Source organism: Excalfactoria chinensis, chromosome 1 (genome assembly GCF_039878825.1).
Source record: "Excalfactoria chinensis isolate bCotChi1 chromosome 1, bCotChi1.hap2, whole genome shotgun sequence".
NCBI lineage: Eukaryota > Metazoa > Chordata > Aves > Galliformes > Phasianidae > Excalfactoria > Excalfactoria chinensis.
The window spans coordinates 165,589,594-165,609,222 of NC_092825.1; the positions used below are offsets into that span (position 1 = coordinate 165,589,594).

Below are 19,629 nucleotides of genomic sequence, written 5' to 3' on the forward strand. Positions count from 1 at the left end.
GGAAAAATGAGGTCTCAGCATCCCTGTGAGTTTCAGGGGTATTGTATACAGTCACAAAAATGGCATGATAAACTTGTGTATTTTGGGCCCTTCTGATTCTTACAAGGGCCTGTTTCTGCAGGTAAAGCATTTATTGACTTCAGCTGTGAGAAAGCATTTTGTGGATATTGTTCTATATTAATAATAGCACATTGCTGAATTTGAGTGATACTTGTAACATCTCGTAGTATTAAATTGGGCTGTTCTTAGCAAAGGTCAGTTTTCTATTGCGTTGTAGCTTGCTGGTGCTTGGAATGGTGAAGACTTCACAGTTTACTTTTTGTCCCTCCAAACAATTCTGGTTAGCAAACAAACAAGCAATACTGTCCAGGGAGCAGCTGCGTGAAGGGCCCTCAGCATTTCATCTTCAGGGAAGCCAGTGGCTGAGCAACACTCATTCCTGCTTGCATCCTTTTCTCATGGCTATGTGGGGAAGTTGCAAGGCCTGACCACCTGCAGGCAGTGCCTCTGAAGCTGCTGGCAGGAGGATGCTGAGAGCGCAGCGCATCAGCCTTCCCCAGCCATACAGTCTGTGCCTATGAAGGAACGCTGCTGGATGGAGTCAAAAAAATCTCAAGCAACTGACTGATTCTGGAACAGTCTTGGAACTGTCCTTTTTTATCTGTTCATGCAATTTTTATTTATTTTTCTTGTTTTAAATCCCTCTAGTCAAGGCTTCAGGCTGTTGAGGAGCCTCCAGCATATCACTTCCATAACTAAACCTAGCCTCCTCTGAACAGTGAAGGCTGCACTGTAGATGGCAGCTTTCAGCAAGTGGCTGCAGCCCACTCTGTGCCATGCAGCTATGGATAGGCTGGATGCCTCCTCTCTGGTTTCAGCAGTGTGAGTCTGGGAGCAGAACCCCTGCTGTATCATGTTTACGTGCATGCATGTGCTGTCAGCTAAAGCAAAATCAACTGGTCCAAGTAAAACTTGCTTGTAATGTGTTTTTTCAGCTTTCTACTTATGTCCCCTCATTGCTCATTCATTTGCTGTTGTTGAATTGCAAGACAAAAGGTTTGCACTTTTTTGGTCTTATAAATGACAGTGTTGATTGTGAATTGATCTCTGTAGGGTGGCATCTTCCCCAAATCATATTTGAGCAAAATAAATAATTAGGTTCATCAGGCTGGATTGCATGGAACCAGCTAGATAATTCTGCTGTGCTTTTTTCATTCTGTGATGTAATGCAATGCAGATTGTTCAGATAGTTGATGGGATCCCTAGCTATACTAGTACACAGTTATATGGATTTCAGAATATTTCAATGTGCATAAAACTGATTTTCTCAGGTGTTGCAGGTTTGTTTTTTTTTACATGCTCCACAGATGTTATTGTTCTGGGTAGCTCTGCTGACAAATGTCTAAAATTGAATGAATTATTTTATCCCATAGATCTGTCAAGTATTCTGTTTTTTAGTCCTGATATTGCCATTGTTTTGAATGCTGAGCTGCAGAGTTTGTACTTTTAGTTTGGGATACAGGGAAGAATCCATCTTCACACATCTTTGTTTCATCCTTTCCATCTGCACATCAACTTTGGCTGTATTTTAGTTTGCTTCTCAGCTGCAGGAGTGTCCGGATACAAAGCATGCCTTGAAGAACAAGCATTTTCTTTGCTTAGGATGCTCTTGAGCCTTCACCCACCCTCTTGGCAGCATTTGAATGTTTTAAAGAACTTTGCCATTGTTCTGACTCAAATGCAAGTCATACCACTTGTGTCATTTTCCCACTTGCTTGCCCAAGGCTTAGGCAGGGGAGTGCTGCCTTTCCGTGCTCAGTATTATTACAAGTCCTGGGAGGGCACAGATGGGACTGAGGCCAGGTATGAAGAGGCCAGTCTGTTGCATCCTGCATATTCCCCTGGGTAACTACTGAAGGGCAGGTTGCCTGAATTAATTCATTAATGAATCAGTGATGTTCAGGGACTTTAAATGAGCTTAGAAGTCCTTACATAAGTCCCAATTGGATGGGAATAGTTAGTAAACGTGCATGTTTCTTCTTTCCAAGAGACGAGGTCTTGGAAGTGCAGCTTGTATCAAATCCTTCTGAAAACACCTCTGTGTTGTTGTTTTATTGCCTAGTCAGCCATGGGTAAAGAGAAAAAAGTATGTAGTCCAAGGAGCACAAGTAACCTCTGATGTTTGTCATGCTTTTAAGGTGGAAGTGAAATCTCAAAGGATATTTCAAGAACTGCAATTTCTCTCATATTTCTCTTCAATACCTGTATTGTGTCTAAATCAAAACCAGGGCTTTAAGAAAACAAGCTGTGTTAAAAGCAATCTGCTGCTTGAAAGCCAGTTTTATTACAGAGCTCGCCTGTGCTGATCGGCTGCTCTGGAACTTTCTCTGCTCCACTCGGAGAAACAGATTCAATAGTATGTGAGCACTTGAAAGGAAGACTAATATGACAGGCTGGCCTGTTGCATGCATGGGACTGTCTTGAGTAGCTCTGAGTTTATGGTTTGCTGTTTGGCTTAATACTCAAAGTAGTTTGCTTTTACTTAAGCACTAGAATAACTTTGGCTATGAACTCTGATAGTGGCATGGCTTCTGTTACTTAACACTAGCATGCAACTGAGCCATTAACTGCACAGATGCTAATGGTCGCTTTTTTAAGGGAGGTTTTGGAGAGAGAAGTGGGAGTAAAAGACTAAAAAAATTGGAACTGGCTTTTCCCTAGTCCTTTTTATTAGTATGTAGGGAGGAAAATTCTGTCTTACCAACCTTGTTTTCATGTCTTACGGGTTGACTTTACCATACATGAAAAGGCACAAACACTTTTTCTTTCAAACACGAGAGATGGAATATAACTTGGAAATGAGAAATAATTTTTCACAGTGAAAGTGATTTTTTGCTTGTCTGTACCGCTGAGATGCTTGAGTATGAGGAGATTAGGCTGAGGCAGTCTGGTCAGGTACAACCCAATTGACTCAATACTCTTTCCTATACATGGCACTCTTTTCGAGAAAAGATGGATTCTTTAGTATATATTCCATGATGTTTGTTTATTTTTAATGTGTTAATAAACATGGATTTTGTACGTGCTAGCAATAATAAAACTCCTTCAGTATACTCATAGTTGTATTATTGGGTGCTATTGGTCTCACGTTCAGATAAGTTGTCCTTTTGACACTGATTCAGAGTGATAATATTTTATATCAACTAGGGTATTGTAGTGGGGATAGTGTACCAATGCAGTGTTTTATGTATAATTTTATATGTGCACATTTAGAGATTAACATTACTGTTTTTTTCATGGTAGTAAATTATAAGGTAAATCAGATGTCCTCGCTCCAGTGTCACTTTCTTGGCTGATTTCTCCCCAAGTAGTTTGTGGGCATCTGAACGTACTGAGTTTATTTACAGAAACAGGAGGTTAAGATGCTGGAGGACGGATTCCCATATCTTCAAGATCTAAGGCAGAAGGCTGTAGTATCTTCTTGTTCTGAAGATGACTTGTGAGCTGAGAAGTTAGCTGTTCTTTGGGAAAGGGTTTAGCAGGAGCCTAATTTTCTTGAAGAGCTTCCTCCTTCCATGATAAAGCTGGACTAGTCTACTGGAAAAAGAAAAAAGCAGTTGAGAAGGAATTGAAAGAGCTTATTCCATTGAATGCATTTAATAAAACTAAAATACTAAAACACAAAGACACCAAGGCATTCTAGCTTGTTAGCAAAACTAACAGGCTGCTTCCTCTTGGCAGAGTACAGTTGCTTTTAATAATTACACAGATGTGTTATTGTGCAGAACAAGCATTTCTTTCTTATGCTTTCTGTCGTACGAGTCATAAACTATCTTGTTGTAATATAAATTGTTCTCTGTGGTCAAATGACTAATATGTATTGAAAGCAATGGATAGTCCCATGTAGAGCATTTCTGGAGTAAATGAAAATTGTATAATCATCTTAATCTTGTTCTTGGTTTAAGGAGAACAAGATTTTAGTACGCTCTTTGAAATCCTCCCTCTTCCTGAGATGTGTTTCTTACATGACTGCCAAATGCACCATTCTGAAAGCCAGGAGCCTTTTGCAACTACACTGCCTGGATACTGCATCTGTGAGGCAGTGAGATGGTTGGTGAAATGGTAGATTGTTCTGTTCTTTATGAAGAGGTGAAAGCTTCTTATCCTTTCCTACTTCTCTCCTACTCTGAGCCTTCATCTCGTGGACTAGGGGAATAAGTTCCTTAAAGACACCACATGGCAGCATGCTAAGTTTAGTGCTCTCAGTGAAGCTATCTGTCACTCTGCATCAGATTGGACTCCAGCACTTAACCATGCAGCTCTCAAGTGGTGAGCTGTTCAGTGCTTACAGCTACCTTAGAGTACCAGACTTTAAGGTTGTCTGACAATGGGATTTGTGTTTGAAATGGTGTACCCAACTGGCATATTTGGAAATGACTTTTCTGTCATCAAACACTAGTAAAATACTGTTTTCATTTTTCTTTGTAAACGACGTGCTGCATGTTTGGAGATGAATACTCTGCTGACAGGACAGAGGTGCCTTCAGGGTCTATTTTCTTCCTTATTTACAAAGTTCCTTGGCTCCCGCATAATCAGTTTGTTACAGAACTGAAAACATCCTTGAATAATTATCTACACCTCTTGATGGTCCAGTTCATTTGGACTTTCAGCTGCCACTGGAGACGTCACAGTACTGATATGATCTGTTTATCTAATTTTTAAAAGCAAGATTTGGTCTGTATGTGATAACCTGAGACTTGCTGTGAAGATTAAGGTCTCTATATAGGCGTTTCAGATTACTTGGCTTACTGTGAAGGAATTCCAGGTTGAAGTTGAATTCAAAGCTATGAAAATAATCTCAGTGCAGCCATCTAATATCTCTGGGTCCTTCATATGGATGTTTTTCTTGGCACGGTAGGAGATCATATTCATCAAGCAGAATCACAACGCAATTAAATAGGCAAGTGTTTCTGGGTAGAGGCAGTGATGTCATTTGATGTGCTTGAAGAATGGGTTCTTGTTGCCTTGCCTCACATTCTTAGTGACATTTGCAAGTTGCCGATGTATAATTGTGTAGTATTTTGATGCTGCAGTTCTTGAAGTAGATATGGTGAGATTTCTCTCAAATGGATTTGTATAAACAGATCCCAGTACTGTGTGGATTGTATATGTCATATTGTGCAATTTGAGGTTATCAAATGTATGTATCAGTTATATATGGGTGATGAACTGGCTGAATGACAATGCTCAAAGGGTCACAATGAATGGGGCTATGTCTGTCTGGCATCTGGTCACCAGCAGTGTTCCTCAGGGCTCAATTCTAGGGCCAGTACTGTACAGCATCTTTGCCAGTGATGTGGATGCAGGAGTGGTATGCATCCTTAGCAAGTTCACCAATGGTACTGAACTGTGAGGTGCTGATGACTCTCTGGAGGAATGAGAGGCCTTGCAGAGGATCTGGATACAGTGGAGCATTGGGTAGTCATGAACAGCGTGATCAACACGGGTACAGACTGGAGCTGAGTGGCTGAGAGCAGCTGAGCAGAAGGAACCTGCAGGTGCTGTAACAGCAGCTCAGCAGCACGCCCTGGCAGCCAAAGGGCAAACCACAGTTAGGAGGCTGTTAAGCACAGCCAGCTGGTCAGAGGAGGAGATACTCCTGCTATGTACAGTGCTGGTGTATCCTCACCATGAGTACTGCATGTGGTTCTGGGCTTCACAACAGAAAAAGGATGTTAAGGTGCTTGAATGCATCCAGAGCAGGGCTTGGTCAACATCTCTAGATTTTGTGGAAAGGATAATGCTCATAGTAATCTTTCAAAAGATACTGCTACTTATACTACTCAATTAAGTTGAAGCTTCTTTGGGCTTGGTGGAGAATATTTCCGAGAATAATTCTGAACAAGCAGTTTTTTTTTATGTGGCACTTAGGGAAATGGTTTAGGAAACAGCACTACCCAGCCATTATACATTGCTACTCCTGTTCCCACCGGGCTGAGAGAATGTTAAATTTTGGCACTGCTGCCAGAGAAACCTGGGATCAAAAGTCTTAAAATGTTCAGGCAAAAATTCACTCAAATTCATGCTGTTTTTTTATTAGAGAAGGAATATTGGACAATGGTATATATAGAACAATGGTGTATTTCAGTCTTTCTTTGTTCATTTTGATTTTTTTTATATATTTCTTTCAAAGGGTCAAAGTCAAACAGTATTGGAACTTGTAAGATCAAATTGATGTTTATTAGTGTGAGGTGTTATCGGGGTGCTCATCCAAATGAACTTGCACATGATACCATGATGCGAGGCTACTTGTCTGTTGGGATTTTCAAGTTTGTTTTTCAAGTGATTTTTTTCAGTGAGTGACAAAAGGTTCCATCTAGAAGGCGAGACTTGAGATCCTGTTGTTGGCAGGAGCGCTGAGTTGCATGAATACAAGACAGGAGCAGAAAATGCATCAGTAGCTTTGAAATGCATGCGAGTGAGGTGTTACACTGTGATGAAGAAGCCAAAAGGCCAGCTGGAACGGTGCAGGGGCATAGCCTACTCTCTTCAACACAATCTCTGCCTCATTGCTGGCACTGTTTAGCCAGGTAGTCAAAGCTTATTGGCCATACCAATGTGAAGTTTGTATTTTTGGGTTTGTAACTCAGAGAAGGCCAAAGTAGTTTTGTAGATGCTCTTAAAAACATCAGCTTTGAAAAAGTATGAAAATGCTTGTTTGAATTTTGGTGAGTAGAACATGGAAGTTTATGTTGTTTTTGAGTAGACTGTAATAGGATATGCATATTCTCATATTAGTTACCAGGTAATTCCCATTCTGTTCTTTTGAGTTTCCATTTAGGTAGCCATAAAACACAGCCACAGTGGCAAACACTGCCATATTTGGATTTTTTTTAATCCCTGCAATTTAAGTCTAAAATAAAAGCATTTAGAATTATGTAACACTAAATGGAATCAGCTGTACAGAGGAAGCTCTCTTGTAGGAACTTGCAAAAGAAAGGAAGCAGAGGAACCTGGCCTACAAATCCTGCAAGTGGGTTCTTCTACTTTAGACATCTTCTTTCCTAAGCTTTCTGGTTATGTACTTTGCTCTCCCACTTATAGCTTGGCCTCTGGAAGTTGCCTGTCGGCTTTTAGAGACTTGTTTGCTCACCTATTGGAGTTCAGTGTAAAACTTGGAAAGCTGGCAAAGTGAGTATCTGTTTTAGAACTGAAGTAGTATTTCTTCCTTGATTTGAGGAGACATTTCAAGGTTAGCACTTGCACATGTGCTATTTATTGTGTAAAGTACTTCCAGAGACTCCTCTGCCCGACAGGTGTTGCTCTAAATACTTGTATCGTGTTTCACCAACTTTGATTTAGACATTAGTTTGTCTTGCCTTTATAATCGTTATCCCAACTCTCCTGTAAACTTGAGTCTGCCAGATGTCCTTACAGATCCCTCAGGCATGGCAAAGAGTTTGAAGCGAAAGACTCCTCACCACTCAAATATGGTGTGAAGTGTCTGAGTTGCAATTAGGATATGGTGGACAGCTTCACGTGAAGTTGAGCTGGCAAGTGTTACCTTGAGTGTAGTTAGGCTGCAGGTCAGCCGTGGAAAACTTCTCATTTAAAACTGCAGCAGGGACATGGCAGGCATTCCCACTTAAAAGTTACATTTCGCTACAGCAAAATAATTGTTAGATGTGATTTCTCACAGTGTCTACTCATAGGAAGTGGGAGTCATAAAAGAAGAAATTATGGTACAAGAAGTTGGTCTGGCATTTCAGTGTTTTCCAGAGCAGTGAACAGGTTGGCAGGATGGTGGAAGAAGTCAGAGAATACTTGCATGGCACAGCTAGCAATACTTAACTAGATTTCTGATAAGTACAGCATGTTAACAAGTAGCTGACTGACTGTTAGCCTAACTCAGTGGTTAGCTTAACATCTTAGCGTGGCAGCTTGTTCTGTGAGGATCACCTGAAATCCTTTGAGATGGAGGAGGAGATTCAGAAAGTGTGTGTAAATTGTAGAGACCAGAGAAGGCCAGAATATACAGCTGATTTAGTGGATATTTGACTAGCAAGGTCTCAGACCTAGGAGCAAATCCTCTGCTTCAGGTGAAGAGGCTTTGATGTCTGTCTAAATCGTGCTACTTGCCGTTCAGCTTTCTTTTCAAGTCCTGAATTATAGATGTAGATGCAGCTTCATTTCTGTCCCAAGCTGTCGTCTCAGTGACACTGTGAGTCTTCCCAGTAAAGAGACAGGAAGTAAGGAAGAAGGGAATTGTAGCTCATCTTACGTCAGTTTCCATTTTCTCTCTGGATATCGACTTGTTTTGTTAGATAAGTTTAGGAAAGAGTTGTTAGACCACAAGATTATTTTGCTAGTCCTACTGATTTATTTATTAGCCTCAACCACTAACATTTCTTGCTGTAGCATGTAAACTTCCCAAGCTCCAGAGAGAGCACGTGGACTGTATGGTGTGCTGCTGTTAAGCAAAACAAAAACCTCAAAATAAAAATCTTACAAGATTGTTATATAGTCTGTGCAGGCTTTAGTCTTTGTTTTAAGGACCTGTTGTTTTCTCTTGTTTTCAGCGGTGTCAACTGAACTCCATTAAGTTAACTCCGTTTTCATTGGCTTACAAATTCAGTCTAAGTATCATGCTAAAATCTTTAGTATTTGTTACATTAAATTAAAAACTAATAGAATGGGAAACCATAGGATTTGGTTATGTCACTTTAATTACTTAAATACAAAGCTTGGCATAGCAGATGTTTTTTTCTGAGGCCTTAGAAAGTGAGAATATACAAACATGCCATTAAAATGTTGGTTACAGATCCTGAGAGTGCAGTCTAAAGAAAAGACCACACAAACTCTGCTTCAGGATGTTTGCATTTTCTGCCTGTCAACAAATTACACTCTGCTGTGGAGATTTATAGTAGTGTGCTAATCATGTTACTCTGTCTTCTGGATTGAAGCTGTGCGCACACAAAGCAATAAAATGTGAAAGTTTGTTTTTAAGACAGTAATGCAAGTCGATGGTCTACTCAAGGATGTGGTTGTGGTTGTGACTTGTTAAAGTGGAAATGGGAAAATAAACAGGAAAAGCATATGGAGTAGGTTTGTTATGGAATATACCACCATGCCTTGAATTTAACTCGAGCATGAAAACTACAACATTAACCCTTAAACACATTTCTGTGAGTCAGAATTCTTGATACATCATTAATCAAAATCCTCACTGCCCATCTCCCTGACAGTGACTGATCAAAAGGAGAGGAAAAATAAGAGACCCTGATTTACTTTTCTTGCTTGAGTTCCAGTCTTCATTTAATGTGCTACAGAGCTCTCATTTACTTGGTAATTGTGTATGAATGGATTCTTAAGGCCTTGTGAAGCTCTAATTAGACTGATAATGTTGCTCTGGTTAAGCAGAATGCTTAGGCACATGCTCATGTCCTCTCTTGACTAATGAAATATCTGTATTTGAATTGCCCCCTGAATCAAGGATGCTGACTGACTTCTATAGCCTTCAGACCCTTAAATCAAATGGTATCTGTATTTTTAATTTTGGGGACAAAAATCCATCTGCCATTACAATAAGGTCTGGTGGGCAGGCGTCTCTCCAGGGTTCTCCAGAGCAGCTGCATGCTGTGTGTAGAAAGGAGGTCTTAAGGGAAGAAAAAGGAAGTTCGTTGTGGATGTGTGAAGTGCTTTGTAATATTCCAGTTGGTTGTTGTTGTTGTCTTGTTTTGTTTTTCCAGAACTCCTGACAAACTTTCCATTCACTTTTGATGGGTACTTACCAGAAAGGGTAGTGATATTCCACTGGTCTGAGTTTATTCAGACTTTTATTAGGACAAGTATTGATTTCTTCTCCATCATGCTTCTTCCAGTAAAGGATTGATTTATTCTTGCCTGATGTGACTAAAAGAAGAAACTTCATCCCTTGATATCAAACAAGAGTAAAAGCTAGCTATCAAAGCAGAGCTTTCTGTTCTAGTTGTCAGTAATGAGTTGCCCGTGGAGGAATATAGTTCCCCTTGGTTTCCAAATGTTTGTTATCTGCTTAACGAGGAAGTCTTTGTTATATACCCAGTGAGATCTGAGGTGGGTCTCCTTTGCTTAATTGCTCTGGCCTACAGGAGCAACGAAATAGGCTCAGTTGTTGTGTTTGTTTGCTTTGAAAAAACAAACAAAAAACCCCACAACGTTTTAAGTAGTTGGAAGAAGCAAATGTAGGAATTAATACTTGACTGTGTAAGCTGTTAGCTTGTAAGTGAGGAGGAGTATATTGAGAGCTTTACAAAATGCATTTTAAATGGCATTCCTGACATGTAACTGTTGGTTTGTAAATTATTGTGGTATGTAAAACCTACTATTAATTCTACAAGACCTTGTATATGAAATACATAAGTTCAGTGACCACAGCATGAATTAGAGAAGGCATGTGTGTAGTCACTACAGTAAGCTATGGAGAGGCTATCGTCTTCTCACCTGATGAGAAACATCACCTTAGGAAGTCTTCCTGTTGCTGTGTGGCTTTATTTTGGTTCCTGCTTTCTCTGGACAACAGATGCTGGTTGCTGAATAACATTCCTGCTCTCCTGCCCTCAGATTCTTCTCCAATCTGTGGTAGGGGGTGGTTGGGCCGTGGCCCTTCTTTGCCCTTCCCCAAGATACAGACTTAGTATTTTTTTCTGGACCAATTTCTTATGCTTTCAGCAGTCATTTGCTTTGTGTTTAGTTTTCAGGGACAGTGTATATAAAGCACACCATGAAGTCATAAATCTAAGCCCTCACAGCTTAATGAGGAAGGAGGGAGTGAGACATCCATTATTGTAATGAAGAAGGTGCAAAATGTAATCTGTCTGAAATAGCTGCTGTGTGCTGACAGTGCCCCGTGCAGGCTGTTGTCATACTTGTTAACTTAATCTGTAAACTTGTCTCTTTGGGACTAGTTTCTGAGTTGGAATTGGAGTTTGTTTGGAATACCACACCCATGAGTGGGGCTAGAGAAAATAAATGAAAAAGCAGCTTCTGCTCCCTTTTTCTTCCTTTCCTGTGTGAAAGTGGCCCAGTTCTCTTCCCACTTAGGCTTTCTCTGAAAAGCACAGTCATATAATGGTTACTTTATCTGACAGTTCCTTCCTTCTCTTCCTCAAGTCAGAAATGCTGTTATATTCAAGACTTCTTCACCACTCAAAGTTCATTTCATCTCCAATTTTAAAAAAAATTATTATTATTATTACTTCCCCGTGGTCCTGAATGGTAATCCAGGATTAAGGAGTGCTTTGGAACAGACATTGCTTGTGGCTCAGGAGGTGCCTGAGCTGCCAGCTGCTGGGGACCAAGAGGCTGTTTTGGAGAGTTCCATACTCTTGTTTTTTCTTCACTTTGACCACTGACGTGATGGTGAGCCTCGGGTCTGATTGACTGTTGCTATTTTTGTGTGTATTATTTTGCTGTCTTTATTTGTTTAAAACTGATCTAGTCAAACTTTAGCTTTATGTGATATTTGAATTTGGCATTGGCTTGGAAGTGCAAAATCATCACCGAGTTTATGATATAGTTCAGACTTTTTCTTTACATATTTACATAGTTTTTCACGGAAAACACTATTCAAGACAAGTGAAAAATATGTAACCTGTAAGCACCACAGTGCGCTCAGTCTTTCTGCTCGCTGCACGGCAGCCGTTGTGCCATGGAAGAAGTCAGACCAAGTTCACCCAGTGTTATGCATGAAAAACACTTCTAAAATTAAGTGATTGAATAATTCCACTTGGATCTCTGGTGTATTTTCCCGTCAAAAAGATACTCATTCTTATTTGAGCTGGGAGTAGAAAGACAAAGGGAAAAATTCCTTTACCGTGACCTTATGAACACAGACATTTCAAGATCACTGACATAATCCTGTAGCATAAATCACAGAATCACAGAATGGCCTGGAATGGTTGGAAGGGACCTCAAGGATCACGAATCTCCAACCTCCCTGTTTAATACCAGACCAGGCTGCCCAGAACCCCATCCAACCTGGCCTTGAACACCTCCAGTTATGGGAGAGATCCTGAACAACTCAAGATATATACCTGTTAATTGTCTTTTTCAGCTAGGGACTATAAAATGTGCAGATCCTTCAGAAAATCTTGGTAGAAGCCAGGCATGCATCTGCTATGTTGACATTCTTACACTTAGCACCCCTCATATAGAATAGCCATCTAGCTTTCTACAGTGGGAGGAACAGGATGGTACACATCATTTCCCATTACTATATTCGCAGAAACTGTATGATGTTTTGGCAATATATATTCCCCACTTCATGTGTAGATACTGAAGAAATCACTGAATGCTGGCCTTACTTGAGATAATCTGTGCTCCTCGGGACCAGCAGATGCATAATCCAGAGGGTCTAGTTTAAATACATAAGAGTTGTTTTGGTTTTTGTTTTTTATATCTGCCTATTAAACTGGAGATACAACACTTGGGAATTGTTTGTGGCTTCACCGTCCTTTGCAGAAATCTGGATTTATAAAGCTATGTGCATATTGCAATTATCCATAAATATTTTCATTTCTGACACATATAACTCTATTCTAGTGGCTTTTCTTCTTATGTGGAGAAAAACAAAAGATACTCTCTTTAGGCTAACGCAGAAAGACCTCGAATGGGGTACTTTTAAATATCAATGAGCAGAAGAATGTGTAAGACTTGGTTTAGCAGTCATTTAAAGCTGCATAATTTTAAGATGAGCAGGCGTACATTTTCTTTCTGGTTGGTTTGAGTGGAAAATACATAAGAAATGAAGTGAGGACTTGCTAAAACAAAGCTCTGATTTTTGCGTATGCCAATGATGATGACTTTACTTTTTTCCAACAAGAGGAAAAACTGAAAAATTATAGTCCAGCAGTTTGTGAGCACTAATCGTCTAGAAAGCACTGTTGGGTTTGCTGGCTATTCAAGCCTTTGCTTTTCATGTTCTGCTATCCTGTGTACCACAAATCTAGACCTTCTCTTTCAAGAAGTGTACGCACACAGATGATGAGAAACTTCTAGAACTACTTAGCAGTGGTTAACTCAACTAGACCTGATAGTTAAGCTAACCTGCATAGTAAGAGAACTAGCTGCTTTCAGCATGAATTTCAGTGCAGTGAGAATGCTGAAGTATTTGGGGTGATAGCGAACACTTGATTTTTCCCAGCAGCGGCTGCTGATGAAAACCTGTTTGGGGTAGAGAAGAGTGAACAACTACTAATACTTCAGATGGTGTTGAAAGACATGAGAGGCATTAGCTTTTACCTGCCCTGAAGCTTAAGAGGATGTACCACAACTACTGTGGGTTCGTATATCACTCAGGCATGTGTAATGAAGATGTCAGAATCTGCACTGAAATGAGGCATGTATTTCTTGTCAGCCTGATGCAGCCTGATTGTCTTTAATGTCTCTACGTGAGGTCCTGTTAAAATGCTGTTGTCTTCAGTGCTAGTTTGGGTACAAACATACTGTCTACTATTGAAGAGTCCAGAGATGCCTTTTTACAGTTTGGATGCCTTTTCGTATAATCATGAAACATTTATTTCTTTTTTATACTTCAGGCAACAAGAGCTTCTTTGACTCAACATTGTAACAGTCTGGGGGACTCCTTGGGCAAGGAAAATGATATTGCTCTGATTATTGATGGCCATACACTGAAGTACGCCCTTTCATTTGAAGTGAGACAGAGCTTTCTGGACTTGGCACTCTCCTGTAAAGCCGTCATTTGTTGCAGGTAAGAAATACTGGAATTCATTTTAATGATAACAGAATGGGCATGAAGCTTTATGCAATTTCACCTTGTATGTTAGCTTTCCTTTCGTACATAAGAGTGTGCTGTTCCAGAAGTAAGCTGCAGTCATGAACCACTTGATAAAGTAATTGATTTCTCTTCTGTGGAATTGTTGAGAAGCTGGGGCTGTGCTGGGAGAAGCAGAGGAGAGCCATGGAGAAGTATTTCTTGTACACTGCAGCCAGGTCTGTGAAAGCATTCATAAGACTGACCAACAGGCCAACAGAGATGAAGATTTCAATCCTTCCCGGCCTCCTACAGGATCCTCTGTGGTGCAGCAACCTTGTACATCGCTGTGATGAGAATTCAACCAGCTGCACTACTTCTTCCAGTAGATCACAACCATTTGACTGTTTGCAGTTGAAGCCGTACTGCTGGTCTCATGTCACAACTGCTGCAGAAAAAGGGAAATAGGAGCCTGAAGCAAAAAGACTTTATACTTCTTGTGCAGCAGGGAGGTTGTGTTATTTTGAACTCTGAAAGGAGGTCATGTTCCAATAAATGTAGGTGACTGTCAGCCTAGAAAGTGGTTCTGTCAAGGATACTGGGATCCTGGTTGGGAGAAGCTGATTATTAGTGAACAATGCACTCCAGCAGAAGAAAAAGGCTAGCAGGATCCTGAGTGGTAGCAGAAAGCATTGCCAGCAGGTTGAGGAGGGGATGCTTCTGTTCTACTTAGCACTAATCAGGTTGAGGAGGGGATGCTTCTGTTCTGCTTAGCACTAATGAGGTCTCATCTGGAGTCCTGCATACAGTTCTGGAATCCCCAGTCCAAGTACAAAAGAGATTTATTGGAGACAGGCAGATGCAGGGCCTCAAAGATGACTGAGTGGATTGGATAACTGGAACATCTTTTATATGAGGAGAGGCCAGGAGGACTGGAACTGTGCAGGCCAGAGATGGGAAGTCTTAGGGGGCATCTTGTCAATTGGTATAAACATCTAGTGGGAGAGAAGGAAGATAAGGGAGACAGGCTCTTCTGTAACAGTGTCTAGTGACAAGAAAAAGAAAGAAACATGAAATTTTCACTGAATACAGGAATACAGTGTTTTACTGTACGAGTGATAAACAGAGGAATGAGTTTCCTGGAGAGGTTATGGAGTCTCTGATGTTGGACATGGAAAACTCACCAAAATGCATTCCTGAACCTGCTTAAGAAGGGCACTTGAACAAGGTGATTTCAAGGGGTACCTTCCAAGCGGTGCTTCTCCTATGATTCTGTGACTGCATGAAAATGTTGTTGTATGGAATCTTTTTTTTGTTTGTTTTCTCCAATCAATGTTCTTAGCCTTTCTCCAAAGCTCTTTTCTGAATGGTTGTTAACCACAATGAGTTCTAATTCCAGCTCAGTCGTTTCTAACACTTCTTTAGCTGTTGCTGTTTGATTACTTTTTGAAGTTGGTGTGGCAGGGGGTATCGATGAGTCTCATTTTTGCGGCTGTTTCATAGGACTGAATAACATTGTGTTTTACCAGGTGGAGCTCATATAATTGCAGTAATTGTCTCTTGAATACAACAGGTCCATTTGTTTTTGGAATCCAAGATAACAGTGCAAGTACTAAATCCACCATACACTTCTTATGCCACTTTTACTCTCCGTGGATGTATATGCTTATGTATAGAGCTATTCTGTGTAGGTCTGTGTTATTACCTTTGTGCTCAGTTACCTCGGGCTTATAAAGCATCTGCTGCTCAGAAAGTAAATGGATGCCATGTTGTCCACTAATGGTGTTGTCTACAGAGGGAAGTTGACAACCAAAGTCCTTACTTTCATCATCCACCTGTACGCTTTGGTACAGATCGTTCTGAAGCAGATTGTTAATTTATTCCTCAGAGATTTGGTGAGCTCTAACAAGGATCTATCTGGTTGAAGAAAATAATAGACTGCAATGTTTTAAATTTGTAGTTCATTTTATATATATACATGCATATGTGTATGTATGTATGTAGTTGCCTGTTCTACAAACAGAAATGTAATGTTAGGTGTAACATTTTTTCTTTTTCTTTTTTATAACCAAGCCAACAGCAGTTTTAATTATTAATGAATTAGAAAACTGAGGAACAATGCAGGAAAACCGTACTGTAAAGTATAAATCAAAGGGAAAAGATGATGTAATTTCTTAGGCTTAAAAAAAGGAATAAAAATAACAGGGTTTTGAATCCCCAGGGGAAAAGAGGAATGCCTTTAATAGCCTTTAAGTCTTTGCAGGAAACTTTTTCATTTACTTGCCAGGTGCTTGATACTGAAAGAGGAAAACATTTTTTTCTACTCTGGGCTGTTTTAATAGTACTTGGTGTGTAAAATAAGACAGTGCACTTAAACTTCAACAGGAAAAAGTTTTAAAATGTAATTGGCACAGCAAGAGGAAATTTCAAATTAAACAGAGTTAGTCTTCAAACAAAAATGTTAATTGAGAGGGGGATCTGGGTCTTTAAACTTGGTACGATGTTCAGGCACTTTAGGAGGAGTGGTGTTGCTATTCTCAACAAAGCATAAATTTGTGGGACTTAATATTTCATAAATTTACTATAAGATTTTTCATTCCCTCAGGGTCTTTCAGCTGCATTTGCCATTCAAGGATTTTTTCTTTAATATACTTAATATATACTGTATGTTCATTTGCTGGGCTTTAGGCATAAACTGTAGTTGAACTTGATTCTCAGGAGTAATCTCTTAAAATGAAACTGTAGTAAGCCTGGCTCCATTTTGCATTTAGAGGGAGAGATGGTATCTTCTGCTGGGGTTAAGTCACTGTTGCATAGCCTCTAAACAGGCCACTGGCAGAGGAGGAAAATATACCCCTTGGGAGAGTGGCGAAGCTTGAAAAATCAAACCAAACAATTCTTTAAGAAAAAGCCTTGTTTGTTGAAAGTTTTTCCAGAGACGGACAGATCTTATCTTCCTTTACATGACTGGGATATTGGTATGCAACTAGTCCAGAGTAAGCAAAAGTTACTGTTCAGTGGAAATAAATGTTGCTTGGAAAGCAGTTCAAATCCAGACTTCATTTGTGAGACCTGGGCTGTTGCTCATCTGTCTATGGAATGCACATGTATTTTTAATTGTTTTATGCAAGTAGCAAAATGAGTGAAATGGTTCGATGAGGGTGTTTCTTTTTGGTAACAAAAGGGTATTGTTTACTTAGTGCTTATGCCTGTTGGAGAAGGTTAGTTTGTACAGCAGATTACTCTTTGTGTTTGAATAAGAATGCAAAGAAAGGAAGATGTAGCTTTCATGTGACTACAGCATAATTAACTCCTTACTGAAGAGCCTGCCCTGATTTTAAACTCATCAGTGTTTCTTGAATGAATCAAGGATCTCCAGAAAGATGGGCGGCACAAGACTAGGACCACATCTCTCATTGGGCTCCCTTAGGTTGTTTCTTGTGTTGGTTGTATTGCTGGCCACCTCTGCAAGACATCTTGAAGTAGTGGCACTGGACAGCAGTGTATTAATTTGATCATAGAATTATTTGAGTTGGAAGGGACCTTTAAAGGTCATCTGCTCCAACTCCCCTGCACTGAACAGGGACACCTACAGCTCAGTCAGGTGCTCAGGGCCCTGTCCAGCCTGACCTTGTCTCCAGGGAAGGGACATCCATCATCTTTTTGGGCAACCTGTGCCAGTGCTTTTCAACATATATTTCTACAAATTGAGAATGTTGGACTGAGCTTTTGTACCTAGACCCTGCAGCCTTTTTCAGCAGTGAGCAATGGCCTCGTTTAAAGAAGGTTTGGATAGGTGCTGGCAAAAGAAACCAACAGCTCTACCTCATGTCTGACTTAAAATCGACTGTTCTGAACTTTATTCACAAATGATGAACATCATCTGGCATGCAGTAGAAGTGTTGGGATGGTAATCACTCACCTCACAAATCTGTTCCAAATGATACAACAGCAGAAGCCAGTCAAAATTTATTAAGCTGTTTCATTGCAGGTTTTGAGAACTTGCCTTTACAGGACAATTCTGTTGTGCTCTCATATACTTTCACTGAGATATAGTGAAGTGCTTTCTTCTTACAGACAATAAAGTTAGTTTGACCATCCATTTCTTTTCTAGCAATTATTGCATAAGAGACATTTGTATTAGAACACCACCAACCCTTCCTGAAGTTTTTAAATCCAGTATTTATCTGTTTCTGCTTTTCATTTTGGGTTGATGGAAATCAGTGTAGCTGTGAGGAATTGTGAAGCTATCGTGACTTCATCACACTGATATATACATCGCAATATCTCATTTTTGGGTTTTGGCTTCTGATAAGTAGTTAACCTCAAGGGGGACAGAAATAAATGTTTCAGTAGCTGTATAATCTGTCAACGTTTCTGCCTTGCAATTAAGTGATGTGCTCTTCTGCAGAGACCCATGAACTGGCATTGCAGTATAAAGAGAGATTGAGGAAATAGAGCAACAGTGATTTCTGTGCATTATCTGCTGTTTCCACAGCATCATCTGCCCTTTTGTGGTTACCACACCATGATTTTGCTGGCTTATGTTTGATAGTTGTTGACCAGTATCTGAGTGTTAACTGCAGAACTCTCGCCTAGCCTCACCAACCAACCTTGTCAAGATATGTGGCACAAACTCTTGTTTTCTGTACCTTGAGAAATAGTGGAGCTGTAGTGATGGTAGTTAAAAGCTGAGGGAAAAAGTAAAGTGAGAAAATTGCATGTGAGACCAAGTGAGAAAATGCATGTTCTTTGATGAAAATAACCCTCTCTAACAACGAACAGAAAATTTGATGGTTCTCACTTTTTTTGCTGTTTCAAGCAGAAGTACAGATATGGGTGTTTGGGGTGGGGAGAAGACATGAGCCCAATAACACCACTCTGAGAAAAGATGGTAAATATCCCTAAATGAGCATGTCCTTTGGTTAAAGCACGTCTATTAGTGTTGAAAGGGAGGAGGTTTTAATGAACAGAAAGCAGATGACAGGGGAAGAAGTAAAGCAGCCTGTGAAGAGTACCTGTTGCTAATTGTTAGTGTCACTTTGTCAGCTAGGTAATGAGAAGACTGATGAGGAGACAAGAGAAGTTGTCTCAGCATGTGTGTTGTAAGGCCAGAGGTTGCATGCTTCTAGTCTTCCATCCTCGTTCTGAGGAGGCATCAATAATATAGCTCACAAAATGAACATCTGGAATACCTCTTAAATATTTATGTCCATAAGTCTCATTGTTGCTGGGGTAAGTACCTGACAAAGTGATTATTCTGTGCTGTAATTCAGAATGTATGTATTTATTAAATCAAAAAACTGTCTTGTTGACTTGCATTAGAAAAGAGCCCTACTTTTGTGACAGAAAATTATAACACGGTTCTGATAAGAAATATGCAAACCAATTCTAACATTAATTGGTCCCAAAGAAAATTATGGATGTGTTGCATTTTCCTGTATATACATCTGATGTTTTCCCTCATCTCTCACCTACTGAATTATCAATGCTTGTTCTCTTGTGCTATTTCTGACAACTCGTGACAGCGTGGTATTCATCTCATGGCTTTGAAAACCATGAGGGAAAAACCATTCTGGCAGCTTTAGTTTTTACAGGTAATGGAAGTAGGAAGAAGGCGTGAGGTTGCACCATGATGTTATGCTCTCTGCACCCTGGAATAAACACCCACAGATAATTAGGAAAGATTGCCTGAAATGCCTGGTATATATCTATGCACTTGCAATGAAATCTCGGGACTTAATTATTACTTTTCTTTAAAACTTCCTCTAAAACTTACTTGGCTGCTTTGCAAGAGCTTTGTGAACTTGCAAAATGCCACCATTTCTGTGTTGGAAAGGCAGTATGGCCAAGCTTCAGGACAAGGCTGGTCTTGG

The 19,629-nt window shown here is 40.1% G+C and overlaps 1 protein-coding gene across 5 annotated transcripts in view; it reads left to right on the forward strand.

Moving 5' to 3' along the window:
- The window catches only part of ATP8A2 (ATPase phospholipid transporting 8A2), a 295,095-nt gene that overhangs the window by 94,287 nt on the left and 181,179 nt on the right, over positions 1 to 19,629 (forward strand). For all 5 annotated transcript variants that reach the window (XM_072326477.1, XM_072326474.1, XM_072326472.1 and 2 more), the window contains one exon: positions 13,578 to 13,750. In XM_072326477.1, the coding sequence (XP_072182578.1) occupies positions 13,578 to 13,750 (173 nt within the window). The remainder of the gene's footprint in view (positions 1 to 13,577; positions 13,751 to 19,629) is intronic.